General features: G+C 41.7%; 1 protein-coding gene across 3 annotated transcripts; it reads right to left on the minus strand.

Moving 5' to 3' along the window:
* Positions 1-1117: 1117 nt before the first annotated feature.
* On the minus strand, positions 1118-19761 carry CDCA7L (cell division cycle associated 7 like). Of its 3 annotated transcripts, none has more exons than XM_066318576.1 (10): positions 19696-19761; positions 12850-12996; positions 9652-9756; positions 8811-9170; positions 7021-7095; positions 5732-5914; positions 4162-4296; positions 3226-3375; positions 2435-2571; positions 1118-2085 (listed from the first exon to the last, which is right to left on the minus strand). In XM_066318576.1, the coding sequence occupies exons 1-10, from the start codon at positions 19753-19755 to the stop codon at positions 2055-2057; spliced, it is 1383 nt and encodes a 460-aa protein (XP_066174673.1). In that variant the 5' UTR covers positions 19756-19761; the 3' UTR covers positions 1118-2054. The 3 variants fall into 3 exon arrangements, with proteins under 3 accessions (XP_066174673.1, XP_066174665.1, XP_066174657.1); XM_066318568.1 differs by having other exon boundaries at positions 4162-4293; positions 9625-9756; XM_066318560.1 differs by having other exon boundaries at positions 9625-9756.
* Between the last annotated feature and the right edge of the window lie 1646 nt (positions 19762-21407).

Genomic DNA, 21407 nt, shown 5'->3' on the forward strand with positions numbered 1-21407 from the left:
ACTTGGAAAAGCTGTCAACAAAGTTACAGCTCATTAGAAAAAGGTGAGTGACTCCCAGTGGCAATAAGAGAAACACCATTGTTACTCATACTCTTCACCAGATCCAATTACAATAAAAGGAAAGCCACCCTTTTGGAAAGGGGTTGCTACTACAGCAGATAACTTTCCCAAGGGGAAAGTTAGGGTGGGGGAATGGAGCAATGGCAGGTATTTGAATGTTGCTTTTTGAAATGGGGGCATAAACTTTTCAGCTTTTTTTTTTTTTAGACATCTGTCAGTCCAAGGGCAATACAGTTCAGTCCTCCTCTGAAAAAAAGATGAAGAAAATATCAAGGAGTGAGTGTAGTTTGGGATTGTGTTGGTGTTTGCATATGTACAGTCCAGACAGATGCTATGTACTCATCTCTGCATTTGTACAAAGAGATGATGCACAGCAGGCCAACAAAATCTAGATCTAAATCCACCAAATCTAAAGTCTACACTATATCTGTATGTTCAAATGTAGCCTTAACTATTTAGCAACTGTTTAAACACAAATTATTCTGGTCTTGCACAACAGAACACCATGTAAAGCTGGTGCTACTATCACAGCAGGCACCACACAGGACATCCAGTGGGGCCCACAGCAGAAGCATGGTTCAGGAACTGACTTCAGCAGTGCCAGACATTTTTTTAAAGCCTATTCCAGTGGAACAAAGGGAAACTAATAAATATTCTTAGTGTCCAGCCTTTAAAAGCAAAAGCAGGAGGACAACTAATTTTTTGACTTTCAAGATGAAAATCCAGAAGTCAGGTAAATGGGTTCTGGGAGGAATAACTTTACTCCTGGTAGTTTTGTACTAAGCTTTCAATAAAACGTGCTGCTTTCTCTATCTGCTTGATAGTAAAAGGAGCTAAGTGTTTTTCACAGTCAGCTGCAGCAAGAGATTTGTCCCAAAACCACAATCCTTAATGTAACACTTATGTGGTCTATGTTGTTATTTCCTCATCTGTCAATGCTGTTCATGTGTTTCTCCACATAATGATTATTGATCTCCAAGCACCATTACACCTGCTATGGGAATGTAAATGGAAAACATTAGCATCACAGTGTATTTTGAATCACAAAATTCTCCTCTTTAGATCAGTCTTTATTCTCTCTACATAAAATGAAATGTGTATCTTACACGAATTTTAACATACTTTAACATGCAATACGAATATGTTGCATTTAAACAAAGTTGTTTGAAAGCCTGGTTGTACAAATGGAAAAAAATCTTAAGTATGAACTGTAAGTAAAAAAAATGAATCCTGAACTCTGATATAGACCAGTTACCTACCAGCTGGGTCAATGCTTCAGGTACCACAGGTGCACTACACAAAAGTTGCTGGTGAGTTTTCTATTTTTTTTTTCTTTTTACTGGGATACATTTAAATTTATTTTTAAAACACTCTTCTACTTAATTTCATGTTTTGGTAAATAATTGCACTTTGGAATAAAATTTTAAAAAAACATCCTCCCACTGGTCAATTTCATTAGCTTTGGCTGGAATATAACGACACTCAGATAAAAGTACCTTTTCCTTCTTTGCAAGGACAAGTTCTATAAACTACAGGTGGTGGAACAGGTTCAGAAAGCAGAGCTGGAAGAATGGATCTTTATGGTCGAGCTGGTAGACAAGGATATTTTGTTTCTTTGAAGACGGGATGCTTTGAAGGTAGTTGTTAAACACCCGTTCTGCAAACTTGCACAATTATATAAATAAAAATGTTGTTCATTTTGACCAAGCTCTCCATTATGTGGTCGTGTAGCTCTATTAAAAATTAACCACTCAGGGTTCAAGAGTGCCAGTTCACTTAACATACAGGTCTAGGTCTGTGTATGTAGATTTCTCTACCAAAACATTTTCCTGAGAGATCTTTTGCATAAGACCATATCAATTAAAAAATTCCCAATACAGAAATGAATATGCTATACACTACAATTCTATTTTATATAAAACATAGTAATAAACTTCTGGAGTCAAATTGTTAACATATTAACCAGTTGCAGGCACGGCTTGGGTTCAGTGTTCTCAATTGTCCTTCGCCAGTTGTTTTTGTAAACTAGAAAATATGAGAAAACAGTGTTAGTGCTTTTTAGGAAACTCAGCTTCCCCATAAATTTCCATTGCTGAAGATGATAACTTCCAAAACAGCACTTCTATACGCTTCAGCCAACCAACAAGGATTTCAAAACAGGGAAAAAAGTCTTTCAATTTTTAAATCAAATTGTTTGTTTACACACACAATATACCTTACTTTAAATAAATAGATTTCAGCTAAGGAAAATATCTGAAATCTAATAAACTTCTTTTGCATAGGCACAGGATTTGCCCCAGGGCACAAGAAGTCAAATACTATTTAAAGGGCTACAAGAGACTAAAAAGGAATGACCAGAGGGCAGAACTCTCACCTTTCCAGGTACTCCTTGACATTGTTGTAGCCATAGAACTTGGCCAGGTGGATGAGCATGCCGGTGGCACAGCGCCCATCCCGCCGTCGGCAGTAGCTGCAGTTGCACACCCCGCGACAAGGAGGACAGATCCAGGCCTGCAGGGCCACAAACAAGGGAGAGGGGTAAAAAAAAGTTATAAAAGACGTTATATTTGCCTTCCTGTTGCTCAGAGATACATGAGTATGGCTTCCCCACCATGTGATTGTTCAGGGCAAGATTTTACAAGCCTCTATCAGCCAGACAGCCAGCCAACCCTATTAACATTTTCGAAATTCTGCAGGATTTGAGAAATTATTAAGTGCTTTAATTCTTCTTACTCTGAAGCCTCAGGTTCTCTGATGTGCTCAGTATTGATTTTCAAATAGACTGAAGTGTTTTGTAATGCCTAACATTCATTCCATGTTAGGCTGACTGTAGTCAACTCACTAGAAAGAGATGGGTACCCACTGCGACAAGCTCCTTTGCCTCTCTCCGCCTGCTGGTACAGAACAATTCCTGAGACTGAATTAACCAGTTGATACCTGAAGTCAGGCATCTCCAAGCTGCTCAGCAACTGCACATAAAAGCACACGTGCTAACAGAGCAGCCACTGCCACACTGGGCCAGCACATCAGAGCCATTAGTTCGTACTAGAGATCTGCTCTTGGCAAAAAAGTTTGAACACCATGTTACCATTCTCTTAGCATCACAGATTACTGACAAAACTCTATTCATGACACGTTGATTCCAGGCTCAAGAATGATACTTACTGGATCAAGCAGAGCAGACTTCACATCTTCCCCGTATCGATTCCGAAGGCACGGCCCACAGAACTGCCCCCTAACTCCTCCACAGCCCTGGTTGCGACAAATTGTCTTCGTGTCGGTTGTCTTCTGTCGGCACTGGTGGCAAGTACTACCCTAAAGGTGGAATGGAAAAGAAAAACATTTCTATGAAGGACTTCTTAAATGCCCATTGATGAGCTTTCCTAACAATAATAAGCACAAACTTCAAACCAAAGTCAAATTAAACAATGAAGAGCAAATTCTGTTACTATGATAAATGATACACCAATTCTAGGAATTTTACACAGACAGTGCCAAGTTTCAGTTGCATTGGAAGTCTCAAATTACATGAACCTCATAATCATAGTTCTGGTCCTTTCTTCTCTCAAGTAAAAACCTAAAATTATTGAGAAAATGATCTTGTGACTCATCCCTGCCAACACCATGAAGCATGACATAGACGGTAAGATGGTCTTTATGATAATCAGTAATACCCAAATCCAGTGAAAGCAAGGAAGGAGGAGTTCCATTAAGAACACTGGACGCTAATGTCATTTCCAGGGGTACAAAGAACAACAGGGATCACTATTATTTAATAGTACAACACAACATTTTTTATTAGGGAGAGACACAAAAAGGATCCCAATTCTTACCAGTGGCAAGTAATTGCTATATATAATTTAACTTAGTATCTCTGTGGCACAAAAACCCTTTTCAGGGGCAAAAAGCCTATTTTTTGCCACAGCCAAGCCCAGAGAAGTCTGGCAAAGCTTTCAAAGCTGTACTTGTGTGACAGAATAATGATGAGCTGAACTCCCCAGACCCTCAGGAAAGGACATCTTTTAGCAAACACCAGTGAAACAGTGTGAGACTTTTCATTTCAAGCACACAGACACACTGAAGAATACGGCAACCACTTACTAGAACTTTGTCATAGATTTTGTCTCTAACAGTGATTGCAATGTTGTCCAAGTCCTCCTCAGTTATATCTTCTACTGGACGATGAGTTGAATACTTAGATGATCTCCTTCTTTTGCGTACTCCACAATCCCCCTGCTAAACAAACTCATCTCAATACCTTTTGTCTGATATCCTGAAGTCTCTGCCACCACACTTGGTGACTATTCATTCATTTACAATGAGTATGGAGTCCACAGCTGGCAAACTACAGACTCATGCACCACTGGAACAACAGGGATAGTTTCCAAATCATCCCTGCCTCTTTCTCTCCCTCTCCTCCCTAATATTTTCTCTACTACACTTTTTATTCATTTTATTTAATTCCTTTCCATCATTACTACTTCTATTTGAACAAATGCCTGACATGTTTTACTGCTAACTTTTCTTTGCACTCCCTGTCCTCCTCCACGGTAACTCTTCATACTCCATTTCTTCCCTCTCAAAATTTGGGACCCTGATCAATCTGCCTTCCCACACTTTCCTCCTTCAATCTCCATCTCCTTGTATGTTCTCTAGTTGCTTTCTCCAATGACAATCTCTAATGCCCTGCAAAAACAAACCTCTCCTGTAGCTTTAGGTTAGTCCTGCTATACCCAGCCCTTTCTTATTAACTTGTTATTTGGAAGAGAGTACTCCACTCACAATTAAGTAATGTTTTTTCCTTCAAAATGTCATTCTGATCTCTATTCAAGAATAAATCTCATCTGAATCTCAGCCTTCACCATACCTGCCTCTGAAGACCTCATTTGTCCTTCACTCTAGATCAGTTCTGTTCTGTTCAAAACAGTAATTTACCAGCCCAGGCTCCTATTTGGTGCTACTCCTCTTCTCCTAATAGCCAGGTTCCCTCTATAATGCATTAACTACACCCAGCACTTGTTCCTACAAGCAGAACTGGGATCCAGCACACAAAGATTCAAACTTAAAGGGCCTTCCTCATAAGGCCTATACAGAAAATGTAAGCAAGACAAATGACCACCATAGGCGAGAGAAAGAAAACACCAGATTTTTAAAAATAGGAAAGAGTAAAACCTGCAAATTTTCAATTACTACTAGCCTGTATGTTAGCAGTTGGCTGGTGCAGATTCCCTTAATTCATTCTCAGTTCAGCCATATAACTCACATCTTCCCTCGGCTGTTTCTAGGGAAGGATTTTTGCCTTTTTTTTTTTTTTTTTTTTTCCTGAGTCTGGTAACAGAGTAGAGGATCTACTTTGCCACCTGCACCACCCCACTGCCTTTGCACTCCTAGGCCTTTGTACATTATGGGCCCTAGTAATTTCCAGATGAAGAATTAATAACAGACCATAAGTTAACTGCTTTGTTATGTCTGAATAACACTGGCTACAAATAGAGCCCACTTAACAGCTGAAAGCTGAGACAGAAAGACCTGGAGATAACTTCTGTAGATAATCCCAACCAATGATTTTCAATAACTTTATGTAGGATGTGATGTCTGGTCTAAGTGCTGGTCAACAATTTAAATGTTTCCTAGTTCCTGACTACTGGGGATATCAAAATCTGGTAAATACCACACTGAGTCTCTTCAAGAGGTTTTGTTGTCTGTAGCTACAGATGTGTTCTGCAAATTTGACAGCTGACAGAGTGAATTTTTCCAAGGCAAATTTTTCTGGTGGACGAGCATTTCTGGTTGGGTTCATTCGACGTTCTATCTGGCCTTCAGAAAATGTCCTCCTTGGGGTTTTCTTCTGTTTCTACAAAGAGAAGAAAATTCCAGTAACTGTCTTTTCAGTTATGTTTAAAGAGTTAAACACTGGAAACAACCTGGAAATGTCTATATCAGACTTGTACTATCATGAATTCATCTACTGTTCTCCTACTTCTTATTTGTTAAGCCAAACACCATCAAATATACCCCCTACACACTATACCTTTTTGCTACTTCTAAAACATCACATCTTCACATCAAATTCCAATTTGCATCACAGTACTATACACCAAAATTTAACACGTGGCATATTAAGGTGGAGGCTAGTTCTCACTGTTCTTTGGTAGCTAAATACTCAGATTTTCCCACAATCTGAATACACAGTTGAGGAATAAACAATCTGAGGAACAAGCTGAATTCTAGTTAATTTTCTTTTAAGCTTTTTAAACTGAGAGGGCATTAAGAAGCTGCTTCATTTAGTTCAAGATTCCTGATTTTGGAGATCCTTGAGAGGTGCAAGATACCCTCTTCACACTGTCACACCTGCCAGCTACTGTGTGATTGAATTCATGCAACACAAGTTCTGCATGGACATCTACCAAAGACATGATCATTCAAGGTTTCCTCAAATCTTTTCAGCGTATAATATACATGGATAAATGCTACTCTACAGAGAAAGAAGGGTTGAGTCCTTTGCTTAAAGCTGAGAAAAGTCAACTAAAATAACTACTGTATCATTTCTGTTTATGTTGAATGGTTCAACTTCAGGAGCATAGCCCTACTGGGAAGCGTGGATTTTAGAAGAAAAGCCTACAAGAGAGAAATCAACAGGATCTAAACCCAAAGGAAAGCAATTACTCTTCCTTATTCCCATACACATAGACATTTGTCTAAGATCTCAACAGTATTTCTGGAGCAAAAATGATAAAATAGCATCTCATCTTGGTCTTTGTATTTCTTCATAAATTATCTTATAAAATTCCATTTTCTCACATAATCTCTGGCACTTCCTGACCAATAGCAAATCTATACAAATGAGGTGACCAAACCCAAAGAAAACAAGAACAAACTTGCTGGAAGTTTCTGACTAAGTATGCTAATCCTAGGTCTAACAAAAACTACTGTCACCACCAACCAGTACCAGGAACTTACCGAAGGAGTCGAGGTGGGCGTTTTCACTGGGAACAGGTCCGGTATGGAATTCAGTTCTGCCAGCAGCTGGGCAAGCTGGAATCAAGTGATGTCACATTGAAAAACTCACTGCAACTTGCAAAAAAAGCAACACCACCTACCATCCATTCTTCACATGCAATTCAAATTATACTAAACATGTGCAAGGAACTTTGATGGAAGAACTTAAATAAAGTGGGGCTCACAAAAGGGGTTTATTTACTCTGCCATAAGCAAAACCTCTGCCAACAATACTAACTTCCTTAGCTCCCACTAATTCTTACTGCAATTAGAACTAGCCAGATTTACATAGTATCTGGTTAAAACATCACCAAAGGAGTGCATTACAACATGCTAATAATGACTGATAATGAGAAATTAAGTTCATATGATACAAGGGAGAAAAGAAAGACAGGGTGCCAGAAGACAGTAAGATGTTCCCAGTGAGCTTTTACTGACTGCAGATACACCTGTGCTCTTTGCCAGGGAGCTTGGTGTCCCCTTAAGCAGTGCAGACACTAGGTACACACTCATTACAAAGTCAGAGAGCAACTAAGCCCCAGTGGTAGCTCCCCCAATGCATTCATGTTCTGATCATGTACAACATCAGAAGTACTTCAGCAGGAGGATGATTTTTTGCACTGTGTACAAGATGTCTTGGAGCTACATTTCCACAGAAGCAGTGGCTGATAAGTACAAAAAAAGACCAAAAAACTGACCTGTTCTGGAATTCCAGAATGAGGCCAACTTCTGAAAAGCCAGTGGTAGTGGGGATGAGCCAAGCTGCTAGCTCTCTGAGATTGCCACAGCCATCAGAGATTAAAAGCTGAATACAGTATTTCTCAGTAAATACTTCAGCGTGGCATTTATTAACAGCTTATTTAATGCCATTACAGTACTGCTCCTAGGATGCCAGTGAATTTCACAGTGGTTCAACTGCAAGGAAGAGTGGAAAGTGAGAAGGACCAAGGAGCACCAAGACCAACACAACAGCAGTGGGGACACATGACAGATTAGAGGCACAGGTACAAAGCTGAAGCAAGTTTTTACACAGGAGCTGCAGGCCCACACCCAGAGGTACTGCTTGAGCTTCAAGACTGCTTGGAAGCTCCAGCTTTCCCTGGAACACAGTTAAACTGAAGGAGCTACTAAAGACTGAATATCAGTTCAGATTACACAGCAGCATGATAATTAAAGAGAGCTGGTGGCAGCTTGGATAACAGATGAAAAAAAAATTAGGAAATGATCAGTTACTCTCTTCTGCACCTACACACACGTACACACATGTTCAGCAGTTATAAAGTAAAGCATTACTGTAAAAATCACATCCCACACACCTGAAAAATTACATTTATCATCCTCAGCAGTTTTTAGCTGGCTTTCCAATCAGTAACTGCAGCAGATCTGTCACACACAAACAAAAAGTAGAAATGCTACAGTGCAAACGACACCATAAAGCACCTGAAAGGACCAGCTGGTTTTCTGACATGTTCTGAAGGCTGCAAAACTTGGTCACTTGTAACTTTGTTCACAAAGTTCTTAGTTCTACTCTGGTTTTATACTTGATGAGGCTAGTCCCTACTTGAGGTTATTTTAGGGGTAAATGTCTGAGTGCTGAGGGTCCTCTAGGGTTTTCCCGGGTAGAAAAATTCACCATAAGATTTTCCCAAAGTTCCAGCACAGCACCAGCAGGCACCCCAAAATTCAAGTACACTAAAGCTAAGTAATTGGATGTAAATGTCAGAGAACAAAACATTGCCCTTATGTCTTACCATGGCTTTATTTTCTTTAATATTTATGGCTCTCTTAAGCAGTGCACTGGAATTTTCCTCCTGCATTTCTTTAATGTCTTCTTCAGATTCTGAAGCAGAGCCCTCTACTTTGTCCGATCGCTTGAGGCTTATTTCTTTTGAAAGAGGTGTGAGAGATTCACTGTCCTTTAGAGGTAAATCAGACAAAGGCTGTTCAGGCACTTTTTTCTCAGATGACTTCCTGGTGGGAAACTGTAAAGCAACGCGAAGGCCAAAGCTTCTTCTCTTGGGGGAAATCATCTTCTTCATCTCTTCCTCCTCTTCTTTCTCATTACCCAACACATTATTATGTTCTTCATCACTCAAGTCTGACTCCACCATCTAGAGGCAGGGAAAACCCCAGGTTAGATTACTGGCTCTGACACAAGAGAGGTCCTTTTTAAATCACTAGCTCTAGACAGCAGTCTTTCCACCCAAAGGCACAACCTTAAATTCACATATTTTTACAAGTTGACAGTATGCAACTTCTGCCTGTGCAGAGATCTAACATCCACATATTAGTACTGGCTGGGATACAGACATGGCTGTCTCCAGAGGAATAATCTTGCCCAGTACAATCTACAAGCAGTGAAAACAGTTCTTATTTCTATTATGTGATGCTACATTACATAAAGCATTCTTTCTTTTTTTAACATGTTTTAATTCAGCGTGAAAAAAGAGCATTCAGGATGTATCAGAAAAATTCCTACAGGAAGAGGAGGTTTACACGAAAGAGACAGAAAAAAAAAAAAAGAAGTCAACATATACATTCACATGTAGGTGTGACTGCGTTTACCAGCACTTCTTTCTTGTTCACATGCACCTCATCTGCAGCAAAGCCCTCAAACACTTCCGTTTCAGAGTCAGTGTCCTCAGTGAAAATCCTCCGCAGCTCTTCAGTGAGGTATGGGGACTGAAACCGGAGCCCCTGCAAAAACACCACTCAGTAGCTGTGAGAGACAGTCAGATACAGAGTATTCACACGGCCACAATAAACAGGTTTTGAGGGTCAAGACAGTGCCAACTAAATAGCATACTGTGAAAGCACTTTGCAGGCAAAGCCTGTCAAAAGAAACAAACAACTAGAAGACAACATTCAAAGTTGCAATATTAAGTTACTTAATCTCCGCAAGAGGTTTTTTTCTTCATTTCGAGGACAGGGCCTGAGTTACTTCTTGTGGGGGGAACTTTCTTTTTCACCTTTTCTCTTTTTCATTACTACCCAATGAAAATTAAACTATCAATTTTTTTGTATGTAAATTATAATGTTGTTTTATGTATTTTCTTCTGGATGAAGAAAACAGGCCTTGAATAGAAGAAAACAAAATGAGAAATGGGGTCTGCTCCTCACGCTGTTACACCATCACTGAACTGACCAATACCAACACAAATGATCAGAGCTTTGAACAGCCTGACTAATATTCCTCCACTTTTCAACTTCTCAACCCTCTGTTCTTTTGGTGCAGTTTATCATTCACATGTATTCTAGGGTAGAAAGCTCCCCAATTTCAGCCTATAGATCAGAAAGTAAAAATATCTCATTAAAACACTCTTCATGATATGTACATTACGTCCCAATTAAACACAAAACTTCTACTTAATAGAAATGTATTTCTATATTTCCAACAAGAACTAGTAGCAAACCATTTAGTCAACTTGTTCCTGTTAATCTCTTGAAAGACTTATTCCTGGTAGGCATATAATCCATGCTCACATCACACCTACCTCTTGAAAGTCTGCAACACATAAGTTTGTTTCCCCGGTTTTCCTGTTACTACTTCTTCCCACACAAGAAACAAAAATTACCTTTAATACAATGCATTTGCTAAATACCTTTATTCTTCCTTTCAATTCCCTCCCTTCCCTGACTTTAATTACACACTTCTTTATTTTAAGATAATATCTGGTGAAAAAAAGATACAATAGATGAGTGGAAAAACTTAGAGTGGAATGGGAGGGGGGAGCCTCCCATATGCTGTTGCTGTTTCTTTACACTTAAACATCTACAAATTATTATGTGTAATTGTAATGGGTTTTCTCTGAAGAAAATTACTTTATTCTTTTGTTGATAGCTGCAGTACAGCTGCTTGAGAAAGGAACAAACACAATAGGGAAGTTACTTTAAAGTTAAATTGCATTTCTTGGAGGAAACTGAAGATTTTATGTATTCTCTGTTTTTATGAAGTTCCACAATGAAGGTTGATGGGGAAATATGCTATTTGTTGGCTGGAGTAACTAAAAATAACACCCCTAGAGCTATGCTGTTATTCTACGAAGAACAGTCTACACTAGGTAAAATATACATCAGGGATACCTATTGTGGAGAAATTGTGGGACCTCAGCAGAAGCTCAGAGATTATCAGAGCCAGACTGCAGAAAGCCCTGAGGAAAAGCAGGGACACAGAGGTCACTACTTGTCAACTCACTTGCACCTCAGCATCCAAGGGAACACCTGATACACTAACAGCCCATTTGCCACCCCAGCAGGGCAGCCACCCTGCCTCCTTTCTCAAGAACTGCTGAATTTTTCTGAACTTCTCATCATTTTGCCCTTTGCACCAAAACATTTTTGTTTCCTGCACAAGTACTTAATGGCCTTTTGCAGCAGTAGTGGTGTTTGGCATCATGAACACTGGATGATGCTCATCCTGATGCAGGGCCCTGATGTGCAAGGACTGCAGATTATGCTGCAGTTGGATGGAACTCAGAGTATTTTTATTGTACCACTTAGTGGAAAGGAAATTCAATTCAATACCGATCAAGATTTAAAATAATTCTCATCCCAAGGGAAACACAGCAATGGTAAGGAAGGTTGCAGTGCAAGCTGTAAATCTGGAACAAGTCTCACTAGGATTCTCAGCAATGCATGTTAAACTAACAATACCTATCTCTTCCACAAGATTTTTCATTAGAGAATTTTAAAATGCTTTGCAGAAGAGATCATTATCATAAATTCTATTTCACAAGTTGGGAAATCAAGGGAGAGAAAAGTACAGGCAGGTGTCTGCAGCCCCCAAGCAGGCAGAAGCAGAAGCTCCCACACAAGGCTTCCCATCCACCACCACTACCTCCCCTCACTGACCCTTGATACTCCCCACAAAAACACAAATGCAAGAGCAAGCTACCTCCTAGTTTTCTAAAGTTGCCAGCGCTGCTGTCTATCAACAGAGCTACAAACCAATTTAGAGCCCAGTACATTTTATTACATTTTAGACACTACCTTTCTCCATAGCACAGACTGTGGCTATACTCCTAAAAGGTTTCTGCATTCTCCTGGGGTCACTTATCTATAAAGGCTCAGAAACACTACATATTTCCACAAGCCTTATTTTGACTCTAACACTAATCATCTTCCTTAACACATTAGCCCATGGCTATCAAGCATGTAATTATAATTTTCTAAAATACTAAAAAACTAAATTTTTTGCCACCCAAGACAGCACACTAGTTTTATTCTTTTTTTGTAAGTTCACTTGGTATCTCCAGCTACCAAATCAGAGAAGAAAAAACATCAAATCATTGTGCTGATCCAAGCCACTTCATCATCAAGAGAGCAAAGAAATAGCAAACCACACTACTGCAGCAGGAGCTGATGGTTTCTCTGGGTTGCAACTATTAAAACATAATTTTAGTGCAGAGATAGGACAGAGATATTTCTGGAAGAAATACTTTAAAGTTTACATACTCACAAATGCCCATCTAATAACATGTATTTGCACTGTCTTATGTATCCAGCAACATCTTTCCAGGATGGTAATTCCCTTTTTCCTATTTGCTACACTTACCTATTTGACTTAAACTCATCTTCCAACAAAACACATTTTCCTTTTTATATCATGAAGGAGTTTCCAAAAGCAACCACAAGACCATAAAAAGGATACTAAGTTTGTTTACATTTACATTTCATATGGGGATTGCAAATTACAGGTTAAGGTGTGAGTTATGATCCACACAGTTTTGACAGACACAGAGTATGACTGCATCCTAAGAACATAACTGGACTATGTCAATCTGTTCTTACCTCTTTTCCAGACTCCAGGGAATCAAAACTAGCATCGTTGTTCTCTGACACGAAGCTCTGTTTGGAAGCATCATCTTGGAATCCTAGAAAATCTTCATTGTCACTGGGGGCATTAAAAATGTTTGCCACATCCTTGGGTACCTGTTTCTGATTCAAAACAGAATAGAAAATATGAGTCACACACACCAACTTAACAGGAAAACTCAAATTAGCAACAGTACAATTTATTTTTATATTCCTATGCAAGTACAAGTCTGTAGCACCAAATATGTTATGTGTAAATTGTACCTTATATATAGCTAAACTCCAGGTAAATTCTGTACAGACTGTTTTAATCCCTGAATACAGACTCAGTATCTGGGATTAGGGAGGGGATGCAATACACAGGGTGTTCAATTCCACAGGAAAGTACTTCAGAGGCATAAAAATACATGTGTGCCTCATCTTTGCAAGCAGGAGCTCAGGGTGCCTTTATACATGGGGAAACCCACCACCCCCCTCCTGCTCTTTCCGAGGTGAGGAAAACCTCACCTTCCTTCCTCACAGGTGAGGAGAAAACAATTTCAAACATAACACAATGCTAAAGTACAAAGAAACCTGATCTTTAGATCACACAGTACCATTATGGATTTCAGCAGACACTTAGCTAACTTGAAAAATAAAACAAATGCAACTTGTTCTCCTTGGTCAGTTCTGTCCCAGAGCTCCTTCTGCAATACTTGGTAAGAGAGTGAAAATGTGCCAACCAACACTTCTCCTTTGCTAGAAGCCCAAGATGTGGCCCACCAGGAGAAGAGGGAGCACAGCCAAGGGCAGGCAGCAGCCTTCCCAAGGTGACCAAGGTCACAGCTTCAGAGTTCAAGAAGTCCAGTCCCAGCCGAGGGGACTCATAACACCACATCCAACCAGTCCACTGGGCCATCTACTTCACAGCAAACACTTTGGATAAGGCTCTGCATGTACCAGGATAGTAAGGAAGCCTTCAGACAGCTCTCATGTGGCAGCCCAGCTGCTTTAGGATCTGGTGTGTGTAAGGATGGGATGATCAAGCCTTAAAAACCAAGCAAGACGCAATTTTGCCAGGTTTCAGAGCACATTTTTACACATCCTAGTATTTTTACACATCACCTGCAAAACCATTCTGCTAGTCACACAAATGCTCCAGGAGAAAAATGTCTGCACCAGCATCCAGACACTCATCTCCCACATCCCCTGGATCACATATACACCTTACACACACCACTCTAACTTGAAACAAGCATCTCTGCTCTTTGCTAAAGCCACACTCTCATTAACTCTCTTATAACATGATATCAGTGATTGCCTGGTCAGAGAGAGGCAAATCCCCCATTTTGAAAGTGCTGTTCTCCTGAATATTCACCAGTACATCTCAGAGATGAGGTTCAGAATCAAGAGCAAGCTGCCTTTTTCCACTGTCACAGAAAAACAAGGCTGCTCACACATGGCATACAATGATTTTTTTTTTTTTTAAAGTTTACTTATGTCGAGGCAAGTGACCCAAAGGAGGCTCATTGTCCAAAAGTAATGTTGCTGAAGAAGTTCCACTTCCATTAAAAGAGTAAGCAGTACCTTCACCGAAGAATTACTCTCTGAAATAAGCTACAGTAAAGCGTGAACCTGAGCCTAATTTTATTCTTGTTCTGCTCTTATAAAGCTGATGTAAGCTGATGTAAAATCAATTTACTATTGCTGGAGCAAGAGTAGAATTCACCTCTGAAAAACTGACACTCTCAGGCCTTTAACGGCATGATCCAAAGTACAGATGCTAAAGTTATGCTGTCCATATCCAAACCCCTTTGGACACTCCCTCACTCCCACCTCCTACAGTGAACATCCAGAATCCACTTCTACTGCTGTGATGGAATTCGCCCAGTACAGAGCAGTGTTAAAAATGAAGCATTATGCATTTTAATGGAAAAATATACAAGGAGCTGAGAGCCTCGCTGCTATGAATAAATTGATTCCAGGAGCCACTGCATTAGTTCTTGTGCTCATGTACAGCTGAGTTAGCCACTGCTGTGATTACTGTATGCCTGATTTCTTCTCTACTGCTTCTGCATCTGCACCAGAGGAGTCATTATGAAATTGTAATTATTGATTTTGAAAAACAACAAAAAAAATTTTTTCCCAGTTGGAGACTTAATTTTTTTTGCATTTCCAAATTCTAAGGTACTGGTACTGATTTAAGTAACTTACTGCAGAGCTTCAAAGATTTTTAGTTTGTGACTTGCTCCCCATAGCCTGACTATGAAAAATCTCAGTTTGGTCCCTGATGAGTCCCCATTTTCCCAGGAGGGTTTACATTAGTAACAGACAACACCTGACATGTACAAGGTGGATATACTCCAGAATTTAGAAAGGGAAGCTTCATAATGAATCTTGATTAGCAACACTATTTCTGCACCTGAAATTGTAAGCCAAGTTTATCTCCAAGAAAAGTTCACTCACATAAAAAAACAAGCTTGCGGCAAACATCTCTGTAGTGATGGGTCCATCCACTGTCATTTATTGTGTAGTCCTGGAAGCCACAGACATTTCCATCTTCAACTTTCAATTAAAATACATTCAGAAACTGATTTACAATCAGCATCAGAGCCTATGATTTCAACTCCTGTCAACAAATTATTACACACCAAGAAAGAAAATACATATTTGTCTAAACAGAAATGTCAAAGTGTTAAATTTATACAAAATACCTGTAAAACAAGGTACTCCAGGAGAGAATCTTTTTGCCACTAAACCCCTAAAAAATCATGAAGGCAGGGATGTGATGAACATTCCAAGCTTGCTCAGGGAAAATATTTCTACATGAATAGACCACAATGGAGTGCTGAAGTGCTGCAGGTATGAGAAATACTGTCTTTTAAAAATACCTGTTACAAAGGCTAAATACCAAAAGTCTATTAAAAGCTGGAAATATTTCACAGCTGCTGAAAAAGTCAGTCTGAGTTCTGCTAGGAAATTTTTTATCTGTTGAACTTATATATTTTTGCATATAAAACACATTTAGTTGTTTAAAAAAATCTACAAGGTACTATTCAAAAACATCACCAGACCTTCCCTGCTACACATGGCACACAATACAACAACTGCCAGAATAACAAATCCTGTGTTTCTGCAGAAGTAGTCCAAAGCTCAAGACATCCACACCTCTCAGGTTTTCCTTCTCTAAAATAGACAAAATACCACCAAGTACACCCAGGAGGATACTGGATGTGTTGGGCTGCATGGAGATCCCATTCCCACAGAACCGGGGACAGGAAACTCCCATGTGCCTGTGGAGGCTGGCAGGTCTGTCACCAAGGGCAGAGGGTGACAGAGGCTGGTAGGGTTGTCAAAACTGTTTGAGTCACATGAGCTACTGAAAAGTAAAGCAAGAACGTTTTTCCAAGCACTATCCCCATAAATTTCACCCTGTTAGGCAAGGCAAAAAAGGAAAAGCCTGAGGTGAGCTGCTCTGCTATGCATATCAACAGGAAGAATCTCCATGTTTCAGTTGAAAAAGCAACTTTCCTGACATCAATGCTAGAAAAGATGCAACTTGCCTGCACACAAACCCGTGGATTTGGCAGGAAGCTTGTTATTTCTACACCACTGACTACCATGTTTAATTTTTTAAGAGTTATCTGCACACATCATTTTCCCTGCCAACTGTCACACTAGTGCATTCTTCTCCAACAGCAAGGTATCAGGAGAACCTACAGCACAAGAAAGCAGGGCTGGATGTAATTCTCTATTTTTGCTCTTACCATGGGCAAAAAAAATTCAATTGGGCTGTGTTCCCTTAATTCAATTTAGCACAATGTATGGGCATTCCTACTCAAAGCAGAGGACAGACAAGTTCAATCACGTTGAAATAAACCAAGTTTAATCCCAAGCAGATGCTCACACAAACCAAACCTGTGCAAAGTCACACCTTTACCACAGGGTGTATTGCCTCTTGAATTGTCCCAGGTTCAGTCTAGAAGCCAGCCTAAGGCACACCACCCAAGGGTTACAGGCACTGCATTTGGCTCGAACCTCAAAGGAGCAACCGAACAGGGAAGCACTCCAAGGGTGACAATTGTGGGCAGCGCTACAAGAATAGAGAGACCCAGCAAGAACGTCAATAGGTGCCAGACCAATAAACCAGAACTATTCAGAAGTCAAGATCCTAGTTTTTCCACTGGAGTCATAACGACAAACAGCAGCCTAAAAGCTTGATTTTAAGCATCATACAAATGTAGGAAAGACATGGAAAGCATAGAGATGCAAAGTCCCATATTGCAGTGAAAAAGAGTAACACAGATTGGATGCATGGTAAAAAAGACTGTCAACCACACAATCAGCCTGAGACTTGGGGGCATCAACAAATTCTAGGAAGGCAAGGAAAACTGCAGATAACCTCTAGAACTTCTCAAACATCATTAAAGCAGAAGAAGCTGAAATCCCCTGGACAGTGAAGTGTATTCCTGGCATAAGCAACAGGAGATTGAAAGGCAAGTAAGTGAGTGTTCTGAAAGAACAAGGAACAACTGATAGAATGAGCAGTCATAACCTGTTTTTATGATCTTTGCAGGAGTAATTTGATTCTAAACTGAAGACGGATTATGCCTGGCCCTTTAATCTGTCACAGCAACAACTCCTGGGACTTTGAGGGTGCCCTCTCAAAAGGTTCTGGCAATTTCACATTAGTAAACATATTGCTCCATGAATTTTTGGTAAATTCTGCTATTTTCAGAACAGCCAAATACAGTTTCTATATTGTCTTATTTAGGCTGATAATAAGCTAATGCCAATAAACCTACTTTATCCTAAACGAAGGAATGCCCAAGTATCATAATCACATGGAAAATGGTTTAAAATGTCACATTCCATTGGAAGTGCCTTCCTGGAAGCTATTTTCTGCTCTTCAAAAATGCTGGTAGTACTGTCAATATCAGCATGCCAGCGTATGAACACAATTAAAACACTGTCAACTGCTACTATTTCTTTCTTTGTACCATCTAATCTCTCACCAATCCAAACAGTTGTAACAACTGTTTCTAAATTAATTCTGCATAATTCAAGAGCATCCTTTTCATCTGTGGTGGTGCCTAATTACCATCCAAGGTCTGGTGCTGCACGGAAAACACTTCTGTACAATACCACAGGCCACAATACCATGTGATGACCTTCGCTTTGTGCCTGAACTGCTTGAGTCCAGGACCAGAGCTCAGGTTTGTGGGTGCAAGCACTTTGTCACAGCCAGCACCTCTTTAGCAAGCTCTGTTTACGGAAACTGCTGTGCCAGGACCTGGTAAATCAGACCCCAGGACAGGAAATGGAACTGCAGGTCTTGTGATTCAAAACAGTTTTGTACTGCTGACTTCTTAGGCAATTGTTTTCGAATGGGGGCCTGTATACACAAGCCAATCTGTCAGCAGTGACGATCCATGACTTCAGAGGCAAAGAAACCTTTGCCACCACATCCCTCTGGCCCAGCTAGGACTGAACTTACTGCTCACCAATGTATCACAAAGGCAAGGTAGAGCCAGCAAATGCTCTACAACAACAAACTCCCATGAGAAACAGGAAAGCATCACGTACAGACCGTGTCCTCCCCTTTGCTGAGCCTTAGAAGAAACATGATGTGCAGCCTGTGTACCAGAAAGGGAACTAGAGGACAGTAAGAGTCTTGTGTTACAGCACCAGAGGCGAGAATCAAGTGTCATTTGTGTTTATTGCCAAACAGGTTGTCTCAAACTGTTTTATAGTGCCCTTATCTTGACACTGCTAATGGAGGGCCTGAGGTCATATAGAGGTGGAAGGGTTACGAAGTGTCTGAGAGGACAGAGGTTCTAATAAATATTCCAGTGATTTTATTACACTCCAGTACCACAGAAACCCCTGGAAAGGTCTTTACATCAGCAAGAGCTGAATGAGATGCTGAATTTCTCCTCACTCCTTCCCTAGGAAGCTCACCACGACTTAAAGAGTGTCAATTTAGACTACATATAAGGAGAATGGTAAAACACTGGAACAGGTTGTCTAGAGAGCTGGTAGAAACTCCACCCCTGAAAACATTCAGTCAGGTTGGATGGGGCTCTGAGCAACCTGATCTAGTTTAAGATGGTACTGCTCATTCATGGAGGTTGACTAGAAGAGGTCTCTTCCAATCCAAACTACTCTACGATTCTGTAGCCATACCACCTCCCGAGATTTGAACCATACAATTAGCCTGATGCATCCAAGCATGCGCCACCAGGCTTGGACCAGACCACAGCGGATGGAAGCATGCTTCTCAGGCGACTCAAATAGGTGTCTGCGTTGGCACTGCGGCATTTCAACATTAAAAAAACCACAACCCGAACAAACGAAAACCACAAAAACAAACAAACACGTGGCCAGAATTAAAAATAAATAAATCCATTAGCCATTTCTAAGGTGGCATGCCCACGTTCAAAACTATTATCAATGATCCACTACGTCAGCCGCTGCAAGTCCCAGCACAGCTGCAGTTGCCCCACGCCGCTGCTGAGCGCCTCAGGGCCGCCCCGAGGCTGGCTTCCACCACATTCCCGGCCTTTTACAACCGCGGAGCCGCCGCGCCACGTGGATGGCTCCCGGCGGGACGCGGGCCGCCCGGCGCCCCGGACAGCGCGCTGCGGGCGGGCGCGCCGGGAGAGCGGCCCCGCCGCTGGCGGTCACTCGCCGGCGCTGGCGGGCAGCTCCTCCGACCCCTCACGCCGCGGGCAGCGGACAAAGGCCGCCGCTGCCCCGGGCAGGCGGAAAGCGGAGGGCCGGCTCCTCGCCCCCGCCGCCCGGCCCCGCGCCCCCGCCCCGCCAGCCCGCGGGCCGCCTCACCTTGCCGCGGGTCCCCGCCGCCGCTGCCCCCCGCCGCCGCCGCCGGCCGCGCCGCGCCATGGCCGCCCGCGCCGCCGCGGGATGAGGAGGAGGAAGGAGCGGGGAGGAGGGGCGTGGGGCGGCGGCGGGGTGGAGCCGCCCGGCAGCGGCGGGAAAGCGGGCGGAGGGACGGGGCGCCCAGCTCGGCCTGCGGGGGGACGGGCCAGTGCTGTGCGGATGGTGCTGCGGATCCTCTGGGTGCCCGGCATCGTCCGTTCTCTCCTGCTCACTTCTCGCCGGGCGGCAGCTGTTCGTCTGAAACGGGCAGCCTTTCCTTTGGGAAAATAGGCTTTCATCCTCCAAATAACTTACAATGTTTATTAACGCAGTACAGGCGGGAAGTGTAAGCCTCTTGAAAATCTCTGGGGAAAAAAATGGGGGGGGGGGGGGGGGAAAGGCGGGGGGACAGCGGAAAGAGAATGCAGATGATACCACTTTCGAATCATAAAATCGTAAAATCCAACCATTAATTCAGCGCTGCATGTTCACCACTAAGCCATGTCCCCAAGTGCCACATCCATATGATTTCTGTGCTCTTTGAGGGATGATGATTCCACCACTTCCATGGGTAGCCTGTCCACCCTTTAAGTGAAGAAGCCTTCCCTGGCAGAATCTTAGGCCATTTCCTCTTGTCCTAAGAGTTCTTCCTGGAGAGACTGACCCCTATCTCTTCCCACCCTCCTTTCAGGCAGTTGTAGACCATAAGAAGGTGTCCCCTGAGCAACCTTTTCTCCAGGCTAAACAACATCAGCTCCTTCAGCTGCTAGGAGACTCGTGCTCCAGGGCCTTCACCAGACCCTTCACCGACTCAGTTGCCCTTCTCTGAACACTCTCCAGCGCCTCAATGGCTTTCTTGTAGTGAGGAGCCCATAAGTGAAAACAGGACTCGAGGTGTGACCTCACCAATGCCAAGCACAGGCAGACTTCAAAGGCATTCCCCAACTTCTCAACTCAACAGCCTTTAACTTCACTGTGAAAGTCAAATATAAAAGTGAAAGGAACGGGAAGCAGAACTGATTTCTTGAAACAGCAAGTCAACAGTTCAAATTTCAAAATATCACAAATGCTGGAAAGTAAATCTAATCAGAGAAATTTAACTAGAATAAAAAAGGGAATATATCGAATTTTAAAGCACTTTTTCACCACACAAGTTCTTATTTCATCATATTTTCCTGTGTAGCTAGTAGAAAGATGAACACAAAACCAGGCAAACTATTTTTCTCATTTCCTCTAAATAACCTGTATTCCTCAATTATGAGGGTTTTTTTTATTAAAGACTTAATATTTTATGTGTCCCTTTTAATCAAGGGGATTGTTACTGGATTAGGTACTTTGTGCTATGATTACCCTGCAATTCAGTGAGAACAGCTACCCTTTGAGCAGTTGTCCCGAAGTTGTCTGATTCAGTGGGGTGGATGTCCGCACTCAGCTGCCCCCTGTCCCACTGGCACTGTGAATATTCCCTTGCCCTATGTAATGTGAAGCAGGCCCAGCAGAAAATTGTTGAGAGGGTGTTTTCCTGATGTAACTTTGGTGATAGAAGTGTACACTTTCCAATATGGTTGCAATTACATTGACTCCCCTGATTAGGGCACATTTTATAAAGTTCTCTTCCCTTTTCCCATCTTCACGTCTGAGTATTTCTCCCTCAAAGGGCGTCCTGAGAAGCATTC

The sequence above is a fragment of the Sylvia atricapilla genome, chromosome 1 (assembly GCF_009819655.1).
Source record: "Sylvia atricapilla isolate bSylAtr1 chromosome 1, bSylAtr1.pri, whole genome shotgun sequence".
Taxonomy (NCBI): Eukaryota; Metazoa; Chordata; class Aves; order Passeriformes; family Sylviidae; genus Sylvia; species Sylvia atricapilla.

Excerpts from the sequence above, each read along its gene's own strand:
- CDCA7L (XM_066318560.1), bottom strand. The coding sequence starts at position 19,755 with ATGGCGCGGCGCGGCCGGCGGCGGCGGCGGGGGGCAGCGGCGGCGGGG. Across the intron at positions 9,171-9,624 it reads TGAACAAGAAAGAAGTGCTG|ATGGTGGAGTCAGACTTGAG; the intron begins GTAAACGCAGTC and ends CCCTGCCTCTAG. Across the intron at positions 2,086-2,434 it reads GTCAAGGAGTACCTGGAAAG|TTTACAAAAACAACTGGCGA; the intron begins GTGAGAGTTCTG and ends CATATTTTCTAG.